Raw genomic sequence first — 27,791 nt, 5'->3', positions numbered from 1 at the left:
CTGTCATGCAAAATTGTCTGCCCTGTGATGTTCCATAATGTTGCACTAATTTGTATAATTGTGCTTTCAAGACAACTGGGATCTCGGTTGTCCACACTCCAGTCCAGTTGGTGGTGGTAATGCACCTTAAAGTTGGTGGCCAACCGCCATATAAAGTCCAAAGAAGAACTCTGAAGGAGGAGAGATTACTAGAAACAAACTCAGTTGAACCTTTTATCTGTGGAATAAATCAAATGTTTACTGCTTTTCGACCTGTCCTCAAACTAATATAGTTGGTTCAGAGTTCGTTTTGATATTTCAACCTGGTGTCCTGATCGTGTCTGGTTTGGGTGGACAAAATCAACATGCACGCGACGTGGACACACGTGCGCGAGAGGTCTGGTCAGCATATTATGTCACTTCTATAGAGTACCACAGTATGAGTCATAATACACATCAAACCTAGCATTCAAACAAGGAAATGGTTCCAATTGTTTTTCCACCATTCGTTTTTCCCATAGGGAATTATAGAATCACCTCAAATAAGGGCTGTGTTACATGTAGGCTTACCCTGGGGTGATGTTTTGATAACCGTGTAAATCTCTCTAGGACAAGGTGATTTATCAACAAATATCAATATATTCGCCTGTATTTATCCCCCCCCCAAAAAAAATTGAACCGCTAATTAGCTGCTAATGTGGCTATCATAAAGAACTACAAATACCATGATCTGGATGAGACTGCAAATCGAGGCAAAGGTAAGAATCTCTGGATTCTAATGTTAGCTAAATTTAGTAATTAATAATGGACAATTCTGAACTGTCATGTGCAAGTTTTAAATTAGCACAATACCTGTTAACAAAGGTGTCAGTTAGAGATAATGTGCAGGAGCTTGCAGGGATTTGTAGTCTTACATGATGTCTACTTTGATGCTAATTAGCATTTTCGAATCTGAGAGTATATACAGCTGAATATATTGATAAAAGTCACCTTGTCCGAGAGAGATTTACACACGGTTATCAAAACGGGACACCAGGATAAGCCCACACGAAACAGCCCTCATTTTAAGTTTCTAAAATTCTAATTTCCCTGTTTGACCGCTAGGTTTTATGGGTATCATGACACCTCCACCGCTTCTGAGTGAGAATGAGTCATATGCACTCCCAAAACGGATCACTAGATGGCAGTAAAAGTCTTTAAATTCTTTAACTGTTTTTTTGTTGCACTACCTTTACACTATAGTCTAATCTCCAGTAGATAGGCATACGATTTGCTGCAAAGATAGGGTGGATAAATTACAATGTGGATAGGTTAATTAGAGGGCATTTTACATATGATTGATAATATGTTAGTTCATGTTTCTCTATGGTTCCATTTAATTTGTATTTTGTAAAATCAAAGGCCCGTGTACAGCAGCCTACAACTAATTTACAATTGCACAATCCATTAGCTCTGAGTTAAAAGAGCTGACTATTGGAAAACTAGCTTTCCTTCCACTGCCCTTGAAGTTGAACATTACCCCCCCCCCCCCCCATTATCTGAGCCAAAAGTGAAACATTCATGGCAATTTCACCTACAAGCCAAGTTATATAAGGTGCCATGCACTCTAGCAAACCGTATCAGACCATTATGGGCCATATAAGGATGCGTTTAGACAGGCAGCCCAACTCTGATCATTAAAAAAAAAAAACTGTGATCATTTTTTTCACTCATTTGTATTTTTACCAGTCAGATCAGCTCTGAAAATGAGCTGATGTGAAATGATCTGATGTGATTGGTCAAAAGACCAATTAGTGGAACAAATATCAGAATTGGGCTACCCGTGTAAACGCAGCCTGAGAGCTTTTTTGTTGGCTTTGTAATGTTTCCTTTTCTACGAAGGAGCAAGCCACAGTCTTGTGTAATCAGTGCACTTTTATATTGTTTCAAATATAGGAAGGTTATTGATGATGTGTTATTGATATTCTCTAAAGCAATCGTATGGAGATAGGCCTAAACATTTCAAAGGGAAAAAGGCGAATGACTTTCAAAGTTATATTGTATTATTGTCATCAATTATACTGAACAAAAGTATAAATGCAACAATTTCAAAGATTTGAGTTACAGTTTATATAAGGAAAACAGTCAATTGAAATAAATGAATTAGGCCCTAATCTATGGATTTCACATGACTGGGCAGGGCGCAGCAGACAGTCACCTAAAAAATCATTTGCTAATAAAAGTCCTTGTCTGAGGAAGAAAACTATTAGTTGCCATTGACTTTTAATTTATGATAAACCTGGCCATGAAAATGTTTGGGGTCAAGAATATATTATATTTATATGATTTGGACTCCCATAAAATTCGAGACATTTATATTATTTTGGTCTGTGTATTTGTATTTATTTAATGTTGGGATTTTATTGTGAAAGGAACTCCGTGCCCGCTGCTGTTGGTGCTGAGTTGCCGCTGCATCCTTGTCAAATTAGCTTCGTTGAGCTAGCTCGCTATTCAGGGACGTCTCTGGCAGAAGACTGCTGTGACCGTGGCACACCAGGATCGGAGCTTAGTCCAGTAAGTGGCTGGATACCTTTATAACACGTGTTTCCACATGTTGGAATTTGATGCCACTTATTTTAGAGTCGTGCATCTGGTTTGGATGGTTAACGGGATGGAGGGATAGCCCTGCTGCCTGCCTGCCTAGTGGGCAACTAGATGACTGAATCTGAGGATGTGGCAGGCAGGAAGCTAGGGACGCACAGCTGGGCTGAAACAGATGCTTTGAATAAGAGGCTATTAGCGGAGATATTACATTTCTTTAGGCGTTTGCACGGTGTTGGACGTTGACTTGGTATCCAGATGTAACGGTCTATATGCAGTGATTAGCTACAGATCAAGCTGGTCGGCTTCGGTTGATCAATTTATCCGATCCAGCCAATGGTAGTATTGTTCGCCCGGATCCATATGCACGGTCAAAATAGTCTGACAAAATGGTGAGAAATATTGTAGGCTATATTTCACTGAGCCTCTCTCAAACCAGAGCTGGCCGGTTCTTGCACAATGTTATGCAGCTGTGTTGCTACGCTTTGGGAACAACCATTGTAGCATAAGAACAACGTTACAATGTAGTTAATATGGGTTAATATGTAGCCATGGAGGCCAGTGATTTGGTTAAAACGTGGGGCTGGAAGAGAGGTCTTTAGATCAGAGGCCACCTAACGTAGCAGACGTTAAGAGAAACCGCCCCTTGTCAGAGTTCAGATTTTATAGTGGCATAACAAATATGATCAAATCAACACTGCCTTTGTATTAGGCCTTCAGCCTATTGTTGCATAGGATTTGACCCACAGGAAGTCTGACTGGTTGACATTTTGTCAGAGGAAGTTAGATTTATAACAACTGTTGTTGTTTGTGACTGACCGATAAGTCATATTTGCAACAGACTGAGACTGGTGTGTGTGTGTGTGTGTGTGTGTGTGTGTGTGTGTGTGTGTGTGTGTGTGTGTGTGTGTGTGTGTGTGTGTGTGTGTGTGTGTAACGGGTTACAGACAGAGACATGCGTTTCAAAATGTCTCCTGTTACATCTGCAGCAAGCTGGAACTGTATGGATACAACACCTGATACATTGTAACAACGGGTTAATAGAATCTAGTTCAGACTGGGTTACATTGTAACAACGGGTTAATAGAATCTAGTTCAGACTGGGTTACATTGTAACAACGGGTTAATAGAATCTAGTTCAGACTGGGTTACATTGTAACAACGGGTTAATAGAATCTAGTTCAGACTGGGTTACATTGTAACAACGGGTTAATAGAATCTAGTTCAGACTGGGTTACATTGTAACAACGGGTTAATAGAATCTAGTTCAGACTGGGTTACATTGTAACAACGGGTTAATAGAATCTAGTTCAGACTGGGTTACATTGTAACAACGGGTTAATAGAATCTAGTTCAGACTGGGTTACATTGTAACAACGGGTTAATAGAATCTAGTTCAGACTGGGTTACATTGTAACAACGGGTTAATAGAATCTAGTTCAGACTGGGTTACATTGTAACAACGGGTTAATAGAATCTAGTTCAGACTGGGTTACATTGTAACAACGGGTTAATAGAATCTAGTTCAGACTGGGTTACATTGTAACAACGGGTTAATAGAATCTAGTTCAGACTGGGTTACATTGTAACAACGGGTTAATAGAATCTAGTTCAGACTGGGTTACATTGTAACAACGGGTTAATAGAATCTAGTTCAGACTGGGTTACATTGTAACAACGGGTTAATAGAATCTAGTTCAGACTGGGTTACATTGTATCTTGGGAATGTCGTGATTATTTTACCTCTCTGTGATTTAAAAAAAACAACAACATTACATCCATTTGATAGGAAAGGGGAATAAATGCAGAAGCGTGGCATAGTGCAGAAGATGTTATATTAAAGGGATTTTCTCCAGAGCCTTTCTCTGTTCTGTCACACTAAATGTAGCCATATTGGCTGCTAGATAAGGTGTAGCCTTGCCTTGTCTATGTTATGAGAGATTATTTTAACATAGCATAATATAGTTTCAATTAGCCTAAACTGTTTTATTGACATGCCCATATAAATATAGTCTATGTTGATTAGGCCTAATTAAATTAGAATGAAGATGAGCGATAGCCTATCCACGTGCCCATGACTAGGCTGTTAACACACAATTCATCCATTCTTTGACCCCAGAGAGAGAGAGAGAATGAGAGAGTGAAGGGGTAGGAGGGTAGGGTGGTGGGTTTGGGGCTTTTGAAAAGACGCCTCGACCCGAGGGGGGGGGGGGGGGGGTTAGCTCTTCAAAACCTGTGTCATAGCAACATTATACTGGATCACCTGTCCTGCTAAATTAATACTGAGAAGAACTTATCACAGTGTGTTGTGGATTTTTCATTCCTCTCGGGACAGCAATTGTGAAATGATTTTGTGGTAACATAAGAGACGTTACTTAGAAAGGAGTGATTTCTGACAGATGTGGAAATAATATACAGTGCATTCGGAAAGTATTCACACCCTTTCCCTTTTTTTTGCAAAAATGTCTAAAAACCTGTTTTTACTCTACTCTAGTCTCAGAATGAAATAGAATAACTGGAATGCTGTTTCAGGGTTAGTTTTGTCCCAGGTAATACAATAGTCAAGGTCTTTTGTTTAGCTTTTTGCGATTTGTGTTGCATTATTCCCCTTGTCTCTAACTCTAGGACTGGGGACCCAGATGCCATTGACTTAATGCTGTTTAGAACTGTTCCTGTGAGTGCCACACTTTGTGGGAACTAATCTTGTGGGAACTAATCTTGTGGGAAGAAACTTAACACAGGGACACCTTATTACAGTTTTTCCAAAGCTTTTATTCAGGAGGATGTTATGAATGTCACCTCCTCTGACGGTAGCTAGGCTAATTTATAAATTTCACCTCCTCTGACAGTAGCTAGGCTAATTTATACATTTCACCTCCTCTGACAGTAGCTAGGCTAATTTATGAATTTCACCTCCTCTGACGGTAGCTAGGCTAATTTATTAATTTTAGTTGAGCGCCGGTAGATAAATTATCTGGGACAATAAAACTTGTCTGTGTTGTGAATGTTTTACAGGGTCGACAAAATAATTAATCTTTGCTATTACAATGCTGTTGTGTTCTTTCAGATAACCATGACGACAGAAATCTCCACCTCCATAAACATCAAGGAGCCTCGATGGGACCAAGGGACGTTTATGGGCCGGGCCAAACACTTCTTCACCGTTACAGATCCCCGCAACGTCCTGCTCACCAACGAACAACTAGAGAATGCACACAAAGTCATCAGTGACTACCGGTAGTGTATTCTGAGCCTGGTTCTCCCTAGTTCTCCTTGGTTCTGGTTCTTCCTGGTTCGCCCTAGTTAACATTGGTTCTGGTTCCTCTTGGTTCTCCTTAGTTGTCATTGGTTCCGGTTCCTCTTGGTTCACATTGGTTCCGGTTCCTCCTGGTTCTCCTTAGTTGTCCTTGGTTCTGGTTCCTCCTGGTTCTCCCTAGTTGTCCTTGATTCTGGTTCCTTCTGGTTCTCCCTAGTTGTCTTTGGTTCTGGTTCTTCCTAGTTGTCCTTGGTTCTGGTTCCTCCTGGTTCTCCCTAGTTGTCCTTGGTTCCGGTTCCTCCTGGTTGTCCCTAGTTCTCGTTGGTTCCGGTTCCTCCTGGCTGTCCCTAGTTCTCGTTGGTTCCGGTTCCTCCTGGCTGTCCCTAGTTCTCGTTGGTTCCGGTTCCTCCTGGTTGTCCCTAGTTCTCGTTGGTTCCGGTTCCTCCTGGCTGTCCCTAGTTCTCGTTGGTTCCGGTTCCTCCTGGCTGTCCCTAGTTCTAGTTGGTTCTGGTTCCTCCTGGTTGTCCCTAGTTCTAGTTGGTTCTGGTTCCTCCTGGCTGTCCCTAGTTCTCGTTGGTTCTGGTTCCTCCTGGCTGTCCCTAGTTCTAGTCGGTTCTGGTACCTCCTGGCTGTCCCTAGTTGTCCTTGGTTCCGGTTCCTCCTGGCTGTCCCTAGTTCTAGTTGGTTCTGGTTCCTCCTGGTTGTCCCTAGTTCTAGTTGGTTCTGGTTCCTCCTGGTTGTCCCTAGTTCTAGTTGGTTCTGGTACCTCCTGGCTGTCCCTAGTTCTCGTTGGTTCTGGTTCCTCCTGGTTGTCCCTAGTTCTAGTTGGTTCTGGTTCCTCCTGGCTGTCCCTAGTTCTCGTCGGTTCTGGTACCTCCTGGCTGTCCCTAGTTGTCCTTGGTTCCGGTTCCTCCTGGCTGTCCCTAGTTCTAGTTGGTTCTGGTTCCTCCTGGTTGTCCCTAGTTCTAGTTGGTTCCGGTTCCTCCTGGCTGTCCCTAGTTCTCGTCGGTTCTGGTACCTCCTGGCTGTCCCTAGTTGTCCTTGGTTCCGGTTCCTCCTGGCTGTCCCTAGTTCTCGTTGGTTCCGGTTCCTCCTGGCTGTCCCTAGTTCTCGTTGGTTCCGGTTCCTCCTGGCTGTCCCTAGTTCTAGTTAGTTCTAGTTGGTTCTGGTTCCTCCTGGTTCTCTCTAGTTCTCCTGGGTTATGGTTTCTCCTGGGATCTGGTTCCTCCTGGTTCTGCTGTATGGAAACAGCCTATAACTGAGCTGAGAGCTCCTGATAGAATTGACCCCAGGCTTATTGGCATAGATCTAGGATCAGTTTACCCTTAATTAACTATTGATTAACCAGAAAGACAACACATGGTTGCATTCTATGATGCAACATTGAATACACAGAGTAGTGTTGCTAGGTAAGAAATTGAAGGCTTCTACACAGTTACATTTGGGACAATGTTTATCAAATACAGGTTGTGTGCAACCAACATGGTTTTGTTTAAACTTGTGTTGCTACTAAGTAAACAGACTCAGCTAATCACTTGTTATTTGTCTTTGAAACCCCCCCTTCTCCCCCAGGCAAGGTGTGATGTCCCCCGGGCTGACAGAGGACGAGCTATGGCGAGCCAAGTATATCTTTGACTCAGCCTTCCACCCAGACACCGGAGAGAAGATGATCCTGATTGGCCGCATGTCAGCTCAGGTCCCCATGAACATGACCATCACTGGCTGTATGATGACCTTTTACAAGTGAGCAGCAGTGTTCTATTAAAATGGCAGTGTTACACGACTGTTCTATTAGAATGATAGTGTTATACGACTGTTCTATTAAAATGGCAGTGTTATACGACTGTTCTATTAAAATGGCAGTGTTACACGACTGTTCTATTAGAATGATAGTGTTATACGACTGTTCTATTAGAATGACAGTGTTACACGACTGTTCTATTAGAATGATAGTGTTATACGACTGTTCTATTAGAATGACAGTGTTACACGACTGTTCTATTAGAATGATAGTGTTATACGACTGTTCTATTAAAATGGCAGTGTTACACGACTGTTCTATTAGAATGATAGTGTTATACGACTGTTCTATTAAAATGGCAGTGTTATACGACTGTTCTATTAAAATGGCAGTGTTACACGACTGTTCTATTAGAATGATAGTGTTATACGACTGTTCTATTAAAATGGCAGTGTTATACGACTGTTCTATTAAAATGGCAGTGTTATACGACTGTTCTATTAAAATGTCAGTGTTACACGACTGTTCTATTAGAATGATAGTGTTATATGACTGTTCTATTAAAATGTCAGTGTTACACGACTGTTCTATTAGAATGATAGTGTTATACGACTGTTCTATTAAAATGGCAGTGTTATACGACTGTTCTATTAAAATGGCAGTGTTACACGACTGTTCTATTAGAATGATAGTGTTATACGACTGTTCTATTAAAATGTCAGTGTTATACGACTGTTCTATTAAAATGGCAGTGTTATACGACTGTTCTATTAAAATGTCAGTGTTACACGACTGTTCTATTAGAATGATAGTGTTATACGACTGTTCTATTAGAATGATAGTGTTACACGACTGTTCTATTAGAATGATAGTGTTATACGACTGTTCTATTAAAATGGCAGTGTTATACGACTGTTCTATTAAAATGGCAGTGTTATACGACTGTTCTATTAAAATGTCAGTGTTACACGACTGTTCTATTAGAATGATAGTGTTATACGACTGTTCTATTAAAATGGCAGTGTTACACGACTGTTCTATTAAAATGACAGTGTTATACGACTGTTCTATTAGAATGGCAGTGTTACACGACTGTTCTATTAGAATGATAGTGTTATACGACTGTTCTATTAAAATGGCAGTGTTACACGACTGTTCTATTAAAATGACAGTGTTATACGACTGTTCTATTAGAATGACAGTGTTATACGACTGTTCTATTAAAATGGCAGTGTTACACGACTGTTCTATTAGAATGATAGTGTTACACGACTGTTCTATTAAAATGTCAGTGTTACACGACTGTTCTATTAGAATGATAGTGTTACATGACTGTTCTATTAGAATGATAGTGTTATATGACTGTTCTATTAAAATGGCAGTGTTACACGACTGTTCTATTAAAATGACAGTGTTATACGACTGTTCTATTAAAATGGCAGTGTTACACGACTGTTCTATTAGAATGGCAGTGTTATACGACTGTTCTATTAAAATGATAGTGTTATATGACTGTTCTATTAAAATGGCAGTGTTACACGACTGTTCTATTAAAATGACAGTGTTACACAACTGTTCTATTAAAATGGCAGTGTTACACGACTGTTCTATTAGAATGGCAGTGTTACACGACTGTTCTATTAGAATGATAGTGTTATACGACTGTTCTATTAAAATGGCAGTGTTACACGACTGTTCTATTAAAATGACAGTGTTATACGACTGTTCTATTAGAATGACAGTGTTATACGACTGTTCTATTAGAATGACAGTGTTACACGACTGTTCTATTAAAATGTCAGTGTTACACGACTGTTCTATTAGAATGATAGTGTTATACGACTGTTCTATTAAAATGGCAGTGTTATACGACTGTTCTATTAAAATGGCAGTGTTATACGACTGTTCTATTAAAATGTCAGTGTTACACGACTGTTCTATTAGAATGATAGTGTTATATGACTGTTCTATTAAAATGTCAGTGTTACACGACTGTTCTATTAGAATGATAGTGTTATACGACTGTTCTATTAAAATGGCAGTGTTATACGACTGTTCTATTAAAATGGCAGTGTTACACGACTGTTCTATTAGAATGATAGTGTTATACGACTGTTCTATTAAAATGGCAGTGTTATACGACTGTTCTATTAAAATGGCAGTGTTATACGACTGTTCTATTAAAATGTCAGTGTTACACGACTGTTCTATTAAAATGTCAGTGTTACACGTCTGTTCTATTAGAATGATAGTGTTATACGACTGTTCTATTAAAATGGCAGTGTTACACGACTGTTCTATTAAAATGACAGTGTTATACGACTGTTCTATTAGAATGGCAGTGTTACACGACTGTTCTATTAGAATGATAGTGTTATACGACTGTTCTATTAAAATGGCAGTGTTACACGACTGTTCTATTAAAATGACAGTGTTATACGACTGTTCTATTAGAATGACAGTGTTATACGACTGTTCTATTAAAATGGCAGTGTTACACGACTGTTCTATTAGAATGATAGTGTTACACGACTGTTCTATTAAAATGTCAGTGTTACACGACTGTTCTATTAGAATGATAGTGTTATATGACTGTTCTATTAAAATGGCAGTGTTACACGACTGTTCTATTAAAATGACAGTGTTATACGACTGTTCTATTAAAATGGCAGTGTTACACGACTGTTCTATTAGATTGTCAGTGTTATACGACTGTTCTATTAAAATGATAGTGTTATATGACTGTTCTATTAAAATGGCAGTGTTACACGACTGTTCTATTAAAATGACAGTGTTACACGACTGTTCTATTAGAATGGCAGTGTTACACGACTGTTCTATTAAAATGGCAGTGTTACACGACTGTTCTATTAGAATGGCAGTGTTACACGACTGTTCTATTAAAATGGCAGTGTTACACGACTGTTCTATTAGAATGATAGTGTTACACGACTGTTCTATTAAAATGGCAGGGTTACACGACTGTTCTATTAGAATGATAGTGTTATACGACTGTTCTATTAAAATGGCAGTGTTACACGACTGTTCTATTAAAATGACAGTGTTATACGACTGTTCTATTAGAATGACAGTGTTACACGACTGTTCTATTAGAATGATAGTGTTATACGACTGTTCTATTAGAATGACAGTGTTACACGACTGTTCTATTAGAATGACAGTGTTATACGACTGTTCTATTAGAATGACAGTGTTACACGACTGTTCTATTAAAATGACAGTGTTATACGACTGTTCTATTAGAATGATAGTGTTACACGACTGTTCTATTAAAATGGCAGTGTTATACGACTGTTCTATTAAAATGACAGTGTTACGACTGTTCTATTAAAATGACAGTGTTATACGACTGTTCTATTAGAATGACAGTGTTAGACGACTGTTCTATTAGAATGATAGTGTTATACGACTGTTCTATTAAAATGGCAGTGTTATACGACTGTTCTATTAAAATGACAGTGTTACACGACTGTTCTATTAAAATGGCAGTGTTATACGACTGTTCTATTAAAATGACAGTGTTACACGACTGTTCTATTAGAATGATAGTGTTATACGACTGTTTTATTGAAATGGCAGTGTTATACGACTGTTCTATTAGAATGACAGTGTTATACGACTGTTCTATTAGAATGACAGTGTTATAACAAGACATTTCAAATGCCATATGTCTATATACAGTGTTGCAATGTGCAAATAGTTAAAGAACAAAAGGGAAAATAAATAAACATAAATATGGTTTGTATTTACAATGGTGTTCACTGGTTGCCTTTTTCTTGTGGCAACAGGTCACAAATCTTGCTGCTGTGATGGCACACTGTGGTATTTCACGCAATAGATATGGGAGTTTATCAAAATTGGATTTGTTTTCAAATTCTTTGTGGGTCTGTGTAATCTGAGGGAAATATGTGTCTCTAATATGGTCATACATTTGGCAGGAGGTTAGGAAGTGTAGCTCAGTTTCCACCTCATTTTGTGGGCAGTGTGCACATAGCCTGTCTTCTCTTGAGAGCCAGGTCTGCCTACGGCGGCCTTTCTCAATAGCAAGGCTATGCTCACTGAGTCTGTACATATTCTTTCCTTAATTTTGGGTCAGTCACAGTGGTCAGGTATTCTGCCACTGTGTACTCTCTGTTTAGGGCCAAATAGCATTGTAGAGTGCTCTGTTTTCTTGTTAATTCTTTCCAATGTGTCAAGTAATTATAATTTAGTTTTCTCGTGATTTGGTTGGGTCTAATTGTGTTGTTGTCCTGGGGCTCTGTGGACTGTGTTTGTAAGTAGAGCCCCAGGACCAGCTTGCTTGGGGGACTTTTTCAGGTTAATCTCTCTGTAGGTGATGGCTTTGTTATGGAAGGTTTGGAAATCACTTCCTTTTAGTTGGTTGTAGAAATTAACAGCTCTTTTCTGGATTTTGACAATTAGCGGGTATCGGCCTAATTCTGCTCTGCATGCATTATTTGGGGTTTTACGTTGTACACAGAGGTTCTTTCTTGCAGAATTCTACCTGCAGAGTCTCAATTTAGTGTTTGTCCCATTTTGTGAATTCTTGGTTGGTGATCGGACCCCAGACCTCACAACCATAAAGGGCAATGGGCTCTAACTGATTCAAGTATTTTTAGCCAGATCCTGATTGGTATGTCAAATTTTATGTTCATTTTGATGGCATAGAAGGCCCTTCTAGCCTTGTCTCTCAGATCGCTCACAGCTTTGTAGAAGTTACCTGTGGCGCTGATATTTAGGCTGAGGTATGTATAGTGTTTTGTGTGCTCTAGGGCAACGGTGTCTAGATGGAATTTGTATTCGTGGTCCTGGCAACTGGACCTTTTTTGGAACACCATTATTTTTGTCTTACTGAGATTCACTGTCAGGGCCCAGGTCTGGCAGAATCTGTGCAAAAGATCTAGGTGCTGCTGTAGGCCCTCCTTGGTTGGTGACAGAAGCACCAGATCATCAGCAAACAGTAGACATTTGACTTCAGATTCTAGTAGGGTGAGGCCGGGTGCTGCAGACTGTTCTAGAGCCCTCGCCAATTCATTGATATATATGTTGAAGAGGGTGGGGCTTAAGCTGCATCTCACCCCACGGCCCTGTGGAAAGAATGTGTGTGTTTTTTGCCAATTTTAACCGCACACTTGTTGTTTGTGTACATGGATTTTATAATATTGTATGTTTTTCCCCCAACACCACTTTCCATCAATTTGTATAGCAGACCCTCATGCCCAATTGAGTCAGCAAAGCATGAGAAGACTTTGCCTTTGTTTTGGTTTGTTTGTTTGTCAATTAATGGTGTGCAGGGTGAATATGTGGGCTGTCGTACGGTAATTTGGTAAAATGCCAAATTTGCCACGGTACATTGTTTTCACTGAGGAAATGTACAAGTCTGGGGAAGATGCCAGAGCTAAGGATGATGCTAAAGAGTTTAAGTATAGCCAATTGGAATTTGTGGTCTGTATATTTTATCATTTCATATAGGATACCATCAAAACCACAGGCCTTTTTGGGTTGGAGGGTTTGTATTTTGTCCTTTGGTCCTTTCAATGACATTGGAGAATCCAGTGGGTTCTGGTTGTCTTTTAATAGCCAATTATACGATTTGTAGTTGATCATATACAGTTGAAGTCGTAAGTTTACATACACCTTAGCCAAATACATTTAAACTCAGTTTTTCACAATTCCTGACATTTAATCCTAGTAAAAATTCCCTGTTTTAGGTCAGTTAGGATCACCACTTTATTTTAAGAATGTGAAATGTCAGAATGATAGTAGAGAGTGATTTATTGCAGCTTGTATTTCTTTCATCACATTCCCAGTGGGTCAGAAGTTTACATACTCTCAATTAGTATTTGGTAGCATTGCCTTTAAATTGTTTAACTTGGGTCAAATGTTTCAGGTAGCCTTCCACAAGCTTCCCACAGTAAGTTGGGTGAATTTTGGCCCATTCCTCCTGACAGAGCTGGTGTAACTGAGTCAGGTTTGTAGGCTTCCTTGCTCGCACACGCTTTTTCAGTTCTGCCCACAAATGTTCTAAAGGATTGAGGTCAGGACTTTGTGATGGCCACTTCAATACCTTGAGTTTGTTGTCCTTAAGCCATTTTGCCACAACTTTGGAAGTATGCTTGGGGTCATTGTCCATTTGGAAGACCCATTTGCGAACAAGCTTTAACTTCCTGATTGATGTCTTGAAATGTTGCTTCAATATATCCACATAATTTTCTCCCTCATGCTGACATCTATTTTGTGAAGTGCACCAGTCCCTCCTGCAGCAAAGCACCCCCACAGCATGATGCTGCCACCCCTGTGCTTCACGGTTGGGATGGTGTTCTTCGGCTTGCAAGCCTCCCCCTTTTTCCTCCAAACATAACAATGGTCATTATGTCCGAACAGTTCTATTTTTGTTTCATCAGACCAGAGGACAGTTCTCCAAAAAGTACGATCTTTGTCCCCATGTGCAGTTGCAAACCGTAGTCTGTCTTTTTTATGGCGGATTTGGAGCAGTGGCTTCTTCCTTGCTGAACGGACTTTCAGGTTATGTCGATATAGGACTCGCTTTACTGTGGATATAGATACTTTTGTACCTGTTTCCTCCAGCATCTTCACAAGGTCCTTTGCTGTTGTTCTGGGATTGATTTGCACTTTTCGCACCAAAGTACGTTCATTTCTAGGAGACAGAAGGCATCTCCTTCCTGAGCGGTAGGACGGCTGCGTGGTCCCATGGTGTTTATACTTGCGTACTATTGTTTGTACAGATGAACGTGGTACCTTCAGGCGTTTGTAAATTGCTCCCAAGGATGAACCAGACTTTTGGAGGTCTCCAATAATTTTTCTGATGTCTTGGCTGATTTCTTTTGATTTTCCCATGATGTCAGGCAAAGAGGCACTGAGTTTGAAGGTAAGCCTTGAAATACATCCACAGGTACACCTCCAATAGACTGAAATGATGTCAATTAGCCTATCATAAGCTTCTAAAGCCATGACATAATTTTCAGGAATTTTCCAAGCTGTTTAAAGGCACAGCCAACTTAGTGTATGTAAACTTCTGACCCACTGGAATTGTGATACAGTGAATTATAAGTGAAATAATCTGTCTGTAATCAATTGTTGGAAAAATTACTTGTCATGCACAAAGTAGATGTCCTAACCGACTTGCCAAAACTATAGTTTGTTAAGAAGAAATTTGTGGAGTGGTTGAAAAACGAGTTTTAATGACTCCAACCTAAGTGTATGTAAACTTCCAACTTCAACTGTATATATTTTTGTTGTTTGTTCTTTGTTATAGAGCCGAAAATATTGGAGAAGTGGTTTATCCATACATCTCCATTTTGGATAGATAACTCTTCGTGTTTGTTTAGAGTTTTCCAATTTTCCCAGAAGTGGTTCGATTCTTCAGTTACGTTGAGCTAATTTCTGAAGTGCTGTTCCTTCTTTTTCCGTGGTGTATTTCTGTATTGTTTTAGTGATTCACCATTGTGAAGGCGTAGACTCAGGTTTTCTGGGTGTCTATGTTTTTGATTGGATAGGTTTCTCAATTTCTTTCGTAGGTTTTTGCATTCTTTATCAAACCATTTGTTATTGTTGTTAATTTTCTTAGGTTGTCTTTTTGATAGGGAAGCTGAGCGGTCAAATATACTGTTGAGGTTTTGTACTTCTAGTTTACACCTTCACTATTACAGTGAAATGTTTTGTTCAGGAAGTTGTCTAAAAGGGATTTAATTTGTTGTTGCCTAATAGCTTTTTGGTAAGTTTCTACACTACTTTCCTTCTATCTATAGCATTTCTTAATACTGTGAAGTTCCTCTGGCTTTAATGCCTCATGATTTGAGCATAGCTCTGTTCAAGTAGAGTGTGATTTTGCTGTGTTCTGATAGGGGTGTCAGTGGACTCACTGTGAACGCTGTAAGAGACTCGGTTGAGGTTAGCGATTAAGTAATCTACAGCATTTTTTATAAAAAAATGTTTTTTAACCTTTATTTAACTAGGCAAGTCAGTTAAGATCAAATTATTATTTACAATGACGGCCTATACCGGCCAAACCCAGACGACACTGGGCCAATTGTGCTCCGCCCTATGGGACTCCCAATCAAGGCCGGTTGTGATACAGCCTGGAATCATACCAGGGTGTCTGTAGTGACGCCTCAAGCACTGAGATGTAGTGCCTCAGACCGCTGCACCACTCGGGAGCCCAGTACTACTGCCAAGAGATGAGCTATAGGTGTAGTTACCATAGGAGTCTCCTCGAAGCCTACCATTGACTATGTACAGACCCAGCGTTTGACAGGGCTGCAGTAGTTGTGACCCATTTTTGTTGGTTGTTTTGTCATAGTTGTGTCTTGGGGGGCATATTTTAAGGGAGGGAATACTGTCACCTCTATGTAGGTGTTTGTCCTCCTGTGTACTGAGACTGTCAGGTTCTTGTCTAGTTCTGGCATTTAGGTCGCCACAGACTAGGGCCTGGAAATTGTTGATCTCCCCCTCTAGGATATAGAAGCTGTCATCGTTAAAGTATGTGGATTCCAATAGAGGGATATAGGTAGCACACATGAGGACATTTTTATCTGAGATAATTTCCTTATTCATTTCTTGCCAGATGAAAAATGTTCCTGTTTTAATTAATTTAAAAGAGTTGGTTAGGTCTGCTCTATACCAAATTAGCATACCACCTGAGTCTCTTCCCTGTTTCACACCTGGTAGTTTGGTGGATGGGACTACCAGCTCTCTGTAACCTAGAGGGCAACCAGTGGGTCTGTCTCCTTTATACCATGTTTCTTGTAGGATGACAATGTCTGCATTTCTAATGTCTTTGATGAAGTCTGTGTTCCTGCTCTTTATGTCAAAGACAGATGAACTCAGACCTTGTATATTCCAGGATCAGATAGTAAAAGCTTTATATTCCATAGTGTCTCCCCCCCTCTCAGGACAACTCCAGCTGTAGTCTAATTGATGTCTCTCTCTCTCTCTCTCTCTCTCTCTCCCCCCTCAGGACAACTCCAGCTGTAGTCTAATTGATGTCTCTCTCTCTCTCCCCTCAGGACAACTTCAGCTGTAGTCTAATTGATGTCTCTCTCTCTCTCTCTCCCCTCAGGACAACTCCAGCTGTAGTCTAATTGAAGTCTCTCTCTCCCCTCAGGACAACTCCAGTTGTAGTCTAATTGATGTCTCTCTCTCTCTCCCCTCAGGACAACTCCAGCTGTAGTCTAATTGATGTCTCTCTCTCTCTCTCTCTCTCTCTCTCTCCCCTCAGGACAACTCCAGCTGTAGTCTAATTGATGTCTCTCTCTCTCTCTCTCTCCCCTCAGGACAACTCCAGCTGTAGTCTAATTGATGTCTCTCTCTCTCTCTCTCCCCTCAGGACAACTCCAGCTGTAGTCTAATTGATGTCTCTCTCTCTCACCCCTCAGGACAACTCCAGTTGTAGTCTAATTGATGTCTCTCTCTCTCTCTCTCCCCTCAGGACAACTCCAGCTGTAGTCTAATTGATGTCTCTCTCTCTCTCTCTCTCCCCTCAGGACAACTCCAGCTGTAGTCTAATTGAAGTCTCTCTCTCTCTCTCTCCCCTCAGGACAACTCCAGCTGTAGTCTAATTGAAGTCTCTCTCTCTCCCCTCAGGACAACTCCAGTTGTAGTCTAATTGATGTCTCTCTCTCTCTCTCTCCCCTCAGGACAACTCCAGTTGTAGTCTAATTGATGTCTCTCTCTCTCTCTCCCCTCAGGACAACTCCAGCTGTAGTCTAATTGATGTCTCTCTCTCCCCTCAGGACAACTCCAGCTGTAGTCTAATTGAAGTCTCTCTCTCTCTCTCTCCCCTCAGGACAACTCCAGTTATAGTCTAATTGATGTCTCTCTCTCTCTCTCTCTCTCTCCCCTCAGGACAACTTCAGCTGTAGTCTAATTGATGTCTCTCTCTCTCTCTCCCCTCAGGACAACTCCAGCTGTAGTCTAATTGATGTCTCTCTCTCTCTCCCCTCAGGACAACTCCAGCTGTAGTCTTGTGGCAGTGGATCAATCAGTCCTTCAATGCAATAGTCAACTACACCAATAGGAGTGGAGATGCTCCTCTCTCAGTCAAGTAAGTTGGTTTTATAGTTTCTATATCAGGGATATTCAACTACTTTTCTATTCTTACAGGGGCCAGATGTGTAAAGTGTTTGATTGCAGGGGGCCGGACATTTTCCATGTGGGATTATTCTTCTGAAGAACTGTATATATAAAACAAAAAGCCAAGCACACACCAATAAATAACTTGTCTTAAAATGAAATGTTGCTAAAAGTAATTAGGAAAGAGGTGGAAGGTTCTCAACCAGCTAGAGTCGAGGTGGCAACCAACACAGTTGATAATCATTGAAAAGGAAACAACGCCCGCTCACCTTTTTTATTTATTAAATGTTTCTTAAAAGTAATTAGGTCATTTGAAAATCATCTGAAAACTGAGCATCTCAGTAATTTAATACAATGATACACTACATGACCAAAAGTATATGGACACCAGCTCGTTGAACATTGGCATCAATATGGAGTTATTCCCCTTGATTTTATACACCCGTCAGCCGACTCAACTAATTTGAAGGGGGGTCCACATACTTTTGTAGCTTAAATTGTTCAAACGCTAGAGCCAAATTCATATGAAGAAAGAATCAACATGCCACATAGGCACTAGAAACAACTATATACAACCACCATAGTGATAGAAACCACACTATATACAACCACCGTAGTGCTAGAAACCACACTATATACAACCACCATAGTGATAGAAACCACACTATAGACTACCACCGTAGTGCTAGAAACCACACTATATACAACCACCGTAGTGCTAGAAACCACACTATATACAACCACCGTAGTGCTAGAAACCACACTATAGACAACCACCGTAGTGATAGAAACCACACTATAGACAACCACCGTAGTGATAGAAACCACACTATAGACAACCACCTTAGTGATAGAAACCACACTATAGACAACCACCTTAGTGATAGAAACCACACTATAGACAACCACCATAGTGATAGAAACCACACTATAGACAACCACCATAGTGATAGAAACCACACTATATACAACCACCGTAGTGATAGAAACCACACTATATACAACCACCGTAGTGATAGAAACCACACTATAGACAACCACCATAGTGATAGAAACCACACTATAGACAACCACCATAGTGATAGAAACCACACTATAGACAACCACCGTAGTGCTAGAAACCACACTATATACAACCACCGTAGTGATAGAAACCACACTATAGACAACCACCATAGTGATAGAAACTACACTATAGACAACCACCGTAGTGATAGAAACTACACTATATACAACCACCGTAGTGCTAGAAACCACACTATATACAACCACCGTAGTGATAGAAACCACACTATAGACAACCACCATAGTGATAGAAACTACACTATAGACAACCACCATAGTGATAGAAACCACACTATAGACAACCACCGTAGTGCTTGTCATTTTGGCCTGAACGTCGGATTCTGATGGGGATTTATTTTCAGATCTTCTGTTGATGTTCAGAATTGATCAAAGGGCCAGTCTAAATGAATCAACGGGCTGGACCTGGCCCACGGCCGCCAGTCTAAATGAATCAACGGGCTGGACCTGGCCCACGGCCGCCAGTCTAAATGAATCAACGGGCTGGATCTGGCCCACGGCCGCCAGTCTAAATGAATCAACGGGCTGGATCTGGCCCACGGCCGCCAGTCTAAATGAATCAACGGGCTGGACCAGGCCCACGGCCGCCATTCTAAATGAATCAACGGGCTGGATCTGGCCCACGGCCGCCAGTCTAAATGAATCAACGGGCTGGACCTGGCCCACGGCCGCCAGTCTAAATGAATCAACGGGCTGGATCCAGTTGAACAGCCCTGTTCTATATCATTTTTAGCTGATGTTGCTCTGGTAGTTTTTTGTCTGGTGTGTTTCTGATACCTATTAACCCTGTAATGTTCTGTGGTTTGGATAATATGACTATGTGAATTTATGAATGCATCTCTCATTTGCAGTCAGCTTGGCACAGCCTATGTATCTGCTACCACAGGGGCAGTAGCCACGGCTCTAGGACTAAATGCACTAACAAAGGTATTAACCCATATATTAACCCTGTTCTCATTCATTCATTTACCATCAACCACATCACATGGGAGTGTTATTAAACGTAGCTACTCACAAGCTACTCACAAGTCACATCATGAGTAGTTATCATGTCCAAAATAGTGAATGGGAGTGAATAGTAACCACGAATAGAAGTAGTCTACATATTTTGCCTGCTGCCTGCTTTGCTGGTTAGTCAACCTGTTGAAAGAGAGAGAAAATGTTGTGTATTTCATACAGTATTCCCATTGTGGAAACAAATGTCACTCATCATAACCATCATGACATGCACAAAGAGCTTTTAAGCTTTGTAAAAATAGTAGAATGTATAGATCAACTCCTGTCTGTTTTACTCCAACTTGTTGTTGTCCAGCACATATCTCCCCTCGTAGGGAGGTTAGTTCCCTTCGCTGCTGTTGCTGCTGCTAACTGCATCAACATCCCTCTCATGAGGCAACGGTAAGACCAACTAGCCTGTACCACCTTCTGTTTGAAAATATGGCTTTGCAAATATGCATTCAGCATTTTAAGTGTTTTTCTTCTAAGTTCTCTATGTAGTGTTAAATGTTGATTAGGTATCTCTACAACGCTCAACTCTCTCCTTTTTTTTATAGCATATATCACTCACCGCTTATTTACATTTTTCTTTCCACAACTTGGACAAGGTCTTTCAACAGAAAGGGTCTTTATCATCAAAGCCAGTTTCTATAAGGTCTTTCAACAGAAACATAATAGTTTAATAGATGTTTACTTTTCTTCTTCTACATTTGTCCAGGGAACTGAAACACGGCATTCCGATAACCGACGAGAACGATAACCGGTTAGGAGAGTCAACGACCGCCGCTAAGCAGGCTATCTCCCAGGTGGTGGTGTCTAGAATCCTCATGGCCTCTCCTGGAATGGGTATGTATTACGTAATAGGCTTTAGGACCAATCTGGCAACCCATGCGATCTGTGACTCCAACCTGGCAACTCCATATGATACTCTGGAAATGATAAAGGCTTGAAATCCACCATGTTATCAGGTGAAAGATAATGCTTGTATAAGTTGATTATGATATATGAATAAACATTTATAAAGGATTAACATTTTATTTCACTATTTTGTTCTTCAGCTATCCCTCCATTTTTAATGAACACCTTGGAAAAGAAAGCCTTCCTGAAGGTATTATTCACATCATTTAGCATTTTGTTTGTTCATGTTTGATTACATATTTACCTACTTTCTCATATCTGTGATGGCAGTCAGCCTTACTTTCTCATATCTGTGATGGCAGTCAGCCTTACTTTCTCATATCTGTGATGGCAGTCAGCCTTACTTTCTCATATCTGTGATGGCAGTCAGCCTTACTTTCTCATATCTGTGATGGCAGTCAGCCTTACTTTCTCGTATCTGTGATGGCAGTCAGCCTTACGTTCTCGTATCTGTGATGGCAGTCAGCCTTACTTTCTCGTATCTGTGATGGCAGTCAGCCTTACGTTCTCGTGTCTGTGATGGCAGTCAGCCTTACGTTCTCGTGTCTGTGATGGCAGTCAGCCTTACGTTCTCGTGTCTGTGATGGCAGTCAGCCTTACGTTCTCGTGTCTGTGATGGCAGTAAGCCTTACGTTCTCGTATCTGTGATGGCAGTCGGCCTTACGTTCTCGTATCTGTGATGGCAGTCGGCCTTACGTACTCGTATCTGTGATGGCAGTCGGCCTTACGTTCTCGTATCTGTGATGGCAGTCGGCCTTACGTTCTCGTATCTGTGATGGCAGTCGGCCTTACGTTCTCGTATCTGTGATGGCAGTCGGCCTTACGTTCTCGTATCTGTGATGGCAGTCGGCCTTACGTTCTCGTATCTGTGATGGCAGTCGGCCTTACGTTCTCGTATCTGTGATGGCAGTCGGCCTTACGTTCTCGTATCTGTGATGGCAGTCGGCCTTACGTTCTCGTATCTGTGATGGCAGTCGGCCTTACGTTCTCGTATCTGTGATGGCAGTTGGCCTTACTTTCTCGTGTCTGTGATGCCAGTCAGCCTTTTGATAAGTGGCTATACTAGAGACAGTGTATATATAATGGCCTGTCGCTGTGTTGTGTGAGCCTTCGAGTCCCTGCGTAGCAGCCTTCTAGACACGGTCAGCAGGCTAAATCCAAACGCTCTATTTCCTCATCCTGATTCAAACTAACTGGATAGGTAGAAACAAAATGGTGCCTACTAAGCTATAGCCCTCAGGCATATTGCCTATAGCACTCCAGCCCCTTCAGTGATCAGTGAGTGTGAGGAAATAGGACAGAACAGAGGAAGCCATTTCAGAGGAGTGGAATGTAATCCTTTTGTTTGTCTCATTGTTTTCTGTTTTTTTCAGAAGTTCCCGTGGATGAGTGCACCTATTCAAGTGGTCTTGGTGGGATTCTGGTAAGTGGCCAGCAATGGACTGCTGATAAACCAACATTTGGGCTGTTGATAAACCAACATTTGGACTGTTGATAAACCGCCATTTGGAATGTTGATAAACCGCCATTTGGGCTGTTGATAAACCAACATTTGGGCTGTTGATAAACCGCCATTTGGGCTGTTGATAAACCGCCATTTGGACTGTTGATAAACCGCCATTTGGGCTGTTGATAAACCGCCATTTGGACTGTTGATAAACCGCCATTTGGACTGTTGATAAACCAACATTTGGACTGTTGATAAAACGCCATTTGGGCTGTTGATAAACCGCCATTTGGGCTGTTGATAAACCGCCATTTGGGCTGTTGATAAACCGCCATTTGGGCTGTTGATAAACCGCCATTTGGACTGTTGATAAACCAACATTTGGACTGTTAATAAACCGCCATTTGGGCTGTTGATAAACCGCCATTTGGACTGTTGATAAACCGCCATTTGGGCTGTTGATAAACCGCCATTTGGGCTGTTGATAAACCGCCATTTGGGCTGTTGATAAACCGCCATTTGGGCTGTTGATAAACCGCCATTTGGGCTGTTGATAAACCGCCATTTGGGCTGTTGATAAACCGCCATTTGGGCTGTTGATAAACCGCCATTTGGACTGTTGATAAACCGCCATTTGGGCTGTTGATAAACCGCCATTTGGATTGTTGATAAACCGCCATTTGGGCTGTTGATGAACAAACGCTGTGAAGCACCCGTGACATATACTGTAAACGCTGTGAAGCACCCGTGACATGTACTGTAAACGCTGTGAAGCACCCGTGACATGTACTGTAAACGCTGTGAAGAACCTGTGACATGTACTATAAACGCTGTGAAGCACCCGTGACATATACTGTAAACGCTGTGAAGCACCCGTGACATGTACTGTAAACGCTGTGAAGCACCCGTGACATGTACTGTAAACGCTGTGAAGCACCCGTGACATGTACTGTAAACGCTGTGAAGCACCCGTGACATGTACTGTAAACGCTGTGAAGCACCCGTGACATATACTGTAAACGCTGTGAAGCACCCGTGACATGTACTGTAAACGCTGTGAAGAACCTGTGACATGTACTGTAAACGCTGTGAAGCACCCGTGACATGTACTGTAAACGCTGTGAAGCACCCGTGACATGTACTGTAAACGCTGTGAAGCACCCGTGACATATACTGTAAACGCTGTGAAGCACCCGTGACATGTACTGTAAACGCTGTGAAGCACCCGTGACATGTACTGTAAACGCTGTGAAGGACCCGTGACATATGTACTGTAAACGCTGTGAAACCCGTGACCATATGTCGTGGACGAATCAGAATTAGTTGGGTAACATAGATAATTAAGATGTTTTATTAGTATAATATGCTTATTTGAGGTACTTGTCATTAGAAAGTGTCCATTGGACTCTGGTATGTTTCAGTTGCACGTCTACCTTAGCTGGGGCTCAGACAGTTGGGGCCCAGAGAGGGGAGAGGTCAGATTTGTTGTCATGGGAATGTGTCTTTACTTATTCTTAAACCATGTGAAGGGATGGCGTGATTAATGGGGAACCAATGACTTGTCTCCACAATGTCTGTGAGCCAGTCACTCCCTCCTTTTCTTTATTGTGGGGAGGATTATGGCAGTAAATGGACCCTTGTATGTCCTCTCTTAGATCTCGCTCTTATCCTGTGATAATATATGGCCTAGAGGCTCACTCCCCAGTGAGCCTGTCCAGGAGTGGGGTCAAGAGGGGGTTTGCTTGAGATGGGAGTATCTAGAGTTGACAATTGATATATGCCATTGGATGAAATGGTGTTTTTGTTCCATACCGTACCAGGGAGGGACAGTTCTAGGGGGACCAGATACTGGTATATATAATGAACCCTGTTGACATAGCAGTTACTGTCTGATGTGTTTTATGGATATCTGTCATACAAAACTTAACCTTTGTGAACTGTTACTAAGTATCTGTGGTTTGTCAATGTACGTTGAAGGGGGTGTATCGTTGCTATAAAAGATCCCTGTAGCCATTCTGTAATCACCTTCCTGGTTCATTCAAGAGTGCATTATTGAAGGTCAAGAACTTTTGCAAAAGTATCTTAAGTATTAAAGATGTAGTTTAACTCGGACTGGTGTGTTTGTAACTCTCCTCATTTGGTAATGCAGAAATTAGCCACCACACATATACTGTAAACGCTGTGAAGCACCCGTGACATAACTATCAAGTAAACATAGTAAACATAAGCACAGTGTCGTTTAGATATCACAACAGCTGTTTTAAAGCAACATTGTGTCTTGGAAAGGTCAGGAATTATAGTATGGTATCTAATCTACTGTCTAGCTCTATATAGTAGATGTGTTGCTGACCCTTTTGTGTGCTTGTCTTTCAGCCTGGTGTTTGCCACTCCACTGTGCTGTGCATTGTTCCCCCAGAAGAGGTAAGTGAATTATCATTGCCAGCTGTGTTGATCAGCTGTGTTGATCAGATGAACACAGCTGTGTTGATCAGCTGTGTTGATCAGCTGTGTTGATCAGGAATGGTGCATAACTTTGTATTGTCTCCCCATCTCTCTTTTTTTTCCTCTGGCCATCGCTCGCTCTCGCATCTCTCTCTCTCCTATCTCTCTTGTCCCTCTCTCTCTCCTCCAGCTCTATGTCAGTAAGCCGATTGGAGCCAGAGCTTCAGGAGAAGATCCGTGTGAGCCACCCCGGTGTGGAGAGGGTCTACTTCAATAAAGGACTATGAGTGTCCAGCCCAACAGCAGCCTTCCTCAGAGCAGCTCTACTGGCAGACACCACAACCCTCCTCCTCATTCTGTGTGCCAAAGTTCACTTCTGCTTCTCATCTTCTCTTTTCTCTCCTCTGCTCCTCAGACAGAATCCCTTGATCCTCTCCCCTCTCCCTCCCCCCGCTCTCTCGTTCCATCTCGCCGTCTCTCTCCTTCCCTCTGTCTCTCGGTCTCCCTCTCTTTCTTCTCTCTCCCTCTCTTGTCGCTGTGATGTTCTGAAAGATATTGTCTCTCATTGTGGAGCTGTGATGGAGGTTTATAGTGGGTCTGTGTACAGTAACAGGAGAGGCTTCTAAGATAGACGTATGTTTGTTTGTATTCCAACAGTTTTTTAGTCTTTTTTGGGGGGGGATTGTATTTAGCTGCCAAAACATTTTCATATTAAAAACAGTTTGTGTTCAGTGGAGAAGCAGGTAAAATAACAGGGTCTGTATTCCTGTATTAGTAACTATAGCAGTAATCACTATTAGTCATTCTTAATCTAACTATGATGCCTACTCCAATATTCAGTTCAAGTATTTGCCAAATCTCAACAATGGTTTGTGAGACCTCTCAACAATACACAACCTCTAGTAATATATTAGTGTCATTTCAGAGGAAGACAATATAACATTCATTTCATTTGAATGAATTCATATTTGCCAAATGAGTGAACTTTGCCAGGGCTGCGTCCCAAATGGCATCCGATTCCCATAAATCCTCTGGCCAAAAGTAGTGCACTATGTAGGGAATAATCGGGTGCCAAAAGTAGTGCACTATGTAGGGAATAATAGGGTGCTGTTTGGGATGGTGTCTATATTGGGTCCATGAGGGTTTACTCCCTCTAACAATGTGAGATCTTATATTGGTTTACAATGACCGTTGTTCCGTATATTACTGGTGCTTTTGATGCAATATCGTCATATAATTGATGTTTATTCCAGACTATTTATTCTGCTTCCCAAACCATGCATGAACAAACCACTCCTCATCAGTGTGATAGTACGGCATATGGTTGGTTACAGGTGTGTTTCAGACCGAGTCAACTAGTCTGTCTGTATAGTCACTTCAGGGCTACATTCAGGGTGGCATCCACAGCAGCTGTGTTTCAAAGACGATGACAAAATCTTATGTTCTACAAATACTGTCTACAGTTTGATATGTGGGGGGGTGCGAAATCGCTTTGTTAAAGAGCAAAACCTTGCGGTCCTGAATGCAACCCGGTCATGAGGCTCCCACAGACCTTGCTGAACGATGTGCCAAAGAGCTGATGATATGTTATATTGTGCTACTCTGCTGCTGTCTCAGGCTAGCTAGACCATCTCTCAGGCTAGACACAAGCACAGCATGTCTTGTGCATATTTGTCAATCCCTAATTTAAAAAATCTATATGACAGTGAATTTAAGGAATAGTGAATGATGTGATCTGCTGGAAGATTCACTCCAATGCACATGATGTTAAACTCTGGACTACAGACATATCAGTGTAGCAAAAGCCTACTGGTGGCAGTACCGTCAGACAAAACCAACTCTGGATAATAGCAGTACCTTTTAAAAAAAGAAAGTGATGTATACACAGAAACAATAGAGAAATGGATAGTTTCAATGCTGTTTATTCCAGAGTTTGTCCGAAAATAAAATAGAAGTATATAATTTTTGAAAAAATGTTTTAAATAATTGTGAACATTCCATTTGGTTGATAACAGTATCGTCCTTGTTCATCGCATTGTGGTTTTTGTAAGGTGTTTTTAAATGTTTTAAGTATGGAAAAATATATATCTACAGTATTGACTTAATATGGTTCTATATATAAGTCTTTTCAAAGAGAATCCTGCTATAGAAGTTGTTCTTACAGATGGTATGAAGCGATGGATAATGTTTCTGTGTATTTCGGTAGTTGAAAGTAGCATCGGCAGATCTAGGCCATGATTCAATCTAAGCCGTGTTATAGAGCCAGTGGCATTGGACTGACAATGCATCTTTAAAAAAAATAAAAATGTTTAAAGGCATTATCTCTGACGTTCCACCGAGATATGTCTTCCCTGTAGCTCAGTTGGTAGAGCATGGTGTTTGCAACGCCAGGGTTGTGGGTTCGATTCCCACGGGGGGCCAGCACAGAGAAAAAAAAAATAATAATGTATGAAATGAAATGTATACATTCACTACTGTAAGTCGCTCTGGATAAGAGCGTCTGCTAAATGACTAAAATCACATTAAACGCTGCACACGTTGGCTCAAGTGTAAATGACGTTAAAGTGTGCTGCTGTATAACATGCCATCGGATTGAATCACGGTCTCAGCATCTGTTCATTGTTTGGTGTTTCTCATATGTAAAACACTTAATGCTATGTTTGGGAAAATACAACATGAAAAAGCACAATATTGTGATTGATGGTTGATCTGAGATACTGCACATTTCTAATTCTCAGTATTTCAAACTTAAAGTCCTATACATTTATTTAAGCACATTCATTAATCAAATAGATTAATGTAACTTTAAAAAGCAACAATTAGCAAGAGAGAAGCACAATGGATTTTAATAACTGACATTTTTTCAACCAGTGGACAATGTATGAGTGTCTCTTTACTTTAGTCTTTAACTTGATGTATTAAACCCCAAGAAATGCCAAATGAACCTGCCCAAACAAACCTTAATTATTACAAAATACAATTATTAGACTGAAGGCCATTTATTGTTATTTACCTATCTGCCAAATCAATCTGCTTTAATGTCAATCTAGCCAAAGTGATACAAATCCACTCGAAGGAATAAGTCATGACAGTTTACTGTAATATAAATGAAATGGGTATTTTTAAGAAAGGGTATTATGAAATACTGTTAAAAGTAGTTGTTTTTTTTGCGATAAATTTGGGATGTTGTAATGTCTAGACCTAACTGGATGAAATAAAAAAAAATAATCTCAAAA

The 27,791-nt window shown here is 41.0% G+C and overlaps 1 protein-coding gene across 1 annotated transcript; it reads left to right on the top strand.

Annotated features, from left to right (window-relative positions):
* The first annotated feature begins 329 nt into the window (after nt 1-329).
* Nucleotides 330-27,791, top strand: LOC115205699 (sideroflexin-1). Its single transcript, XM_029771955.1, has 12 exons — nt 330-376; nt 2,391-2,532; nt 5,627-5,796; nt 7,388-7,558; nt 17,542-17,640; nt 19,604-19,679; nt 20,065-20,150; nt 20,467-20,594; nt 20,807-20,856; nt 22,040-22,089; nt 24,487-24,534; nt 24,746-27,791. Exons 1-12 carry the CDS (start codon nt 345-347, stop codon nt 24,840-24,842), a joined length of 1,149 nt encoding a protein of 382 aa, XP_029627815.1. The 5' UTR covers nt 330-344; the 3' UTR covers nt 24,843-27,791.

Source organism: Salmo trutta, chromosome 13 (assembly GCF_901001165.1).
Source record: "Salmo trutta chromosome 13, fSalTru1.1, whole genome shotgun sequence".
Lineage (NCBI taxonomy): Eukaryota > Metazoa > Chordata > Actinopteri > Salmoniformes > Salmonidae > Salmo > Salmo trutta.
Note: the sequence above shows the minus strand (reverse complement) of the source record. Positions and strands in the feature narration are given on the sequence as shown.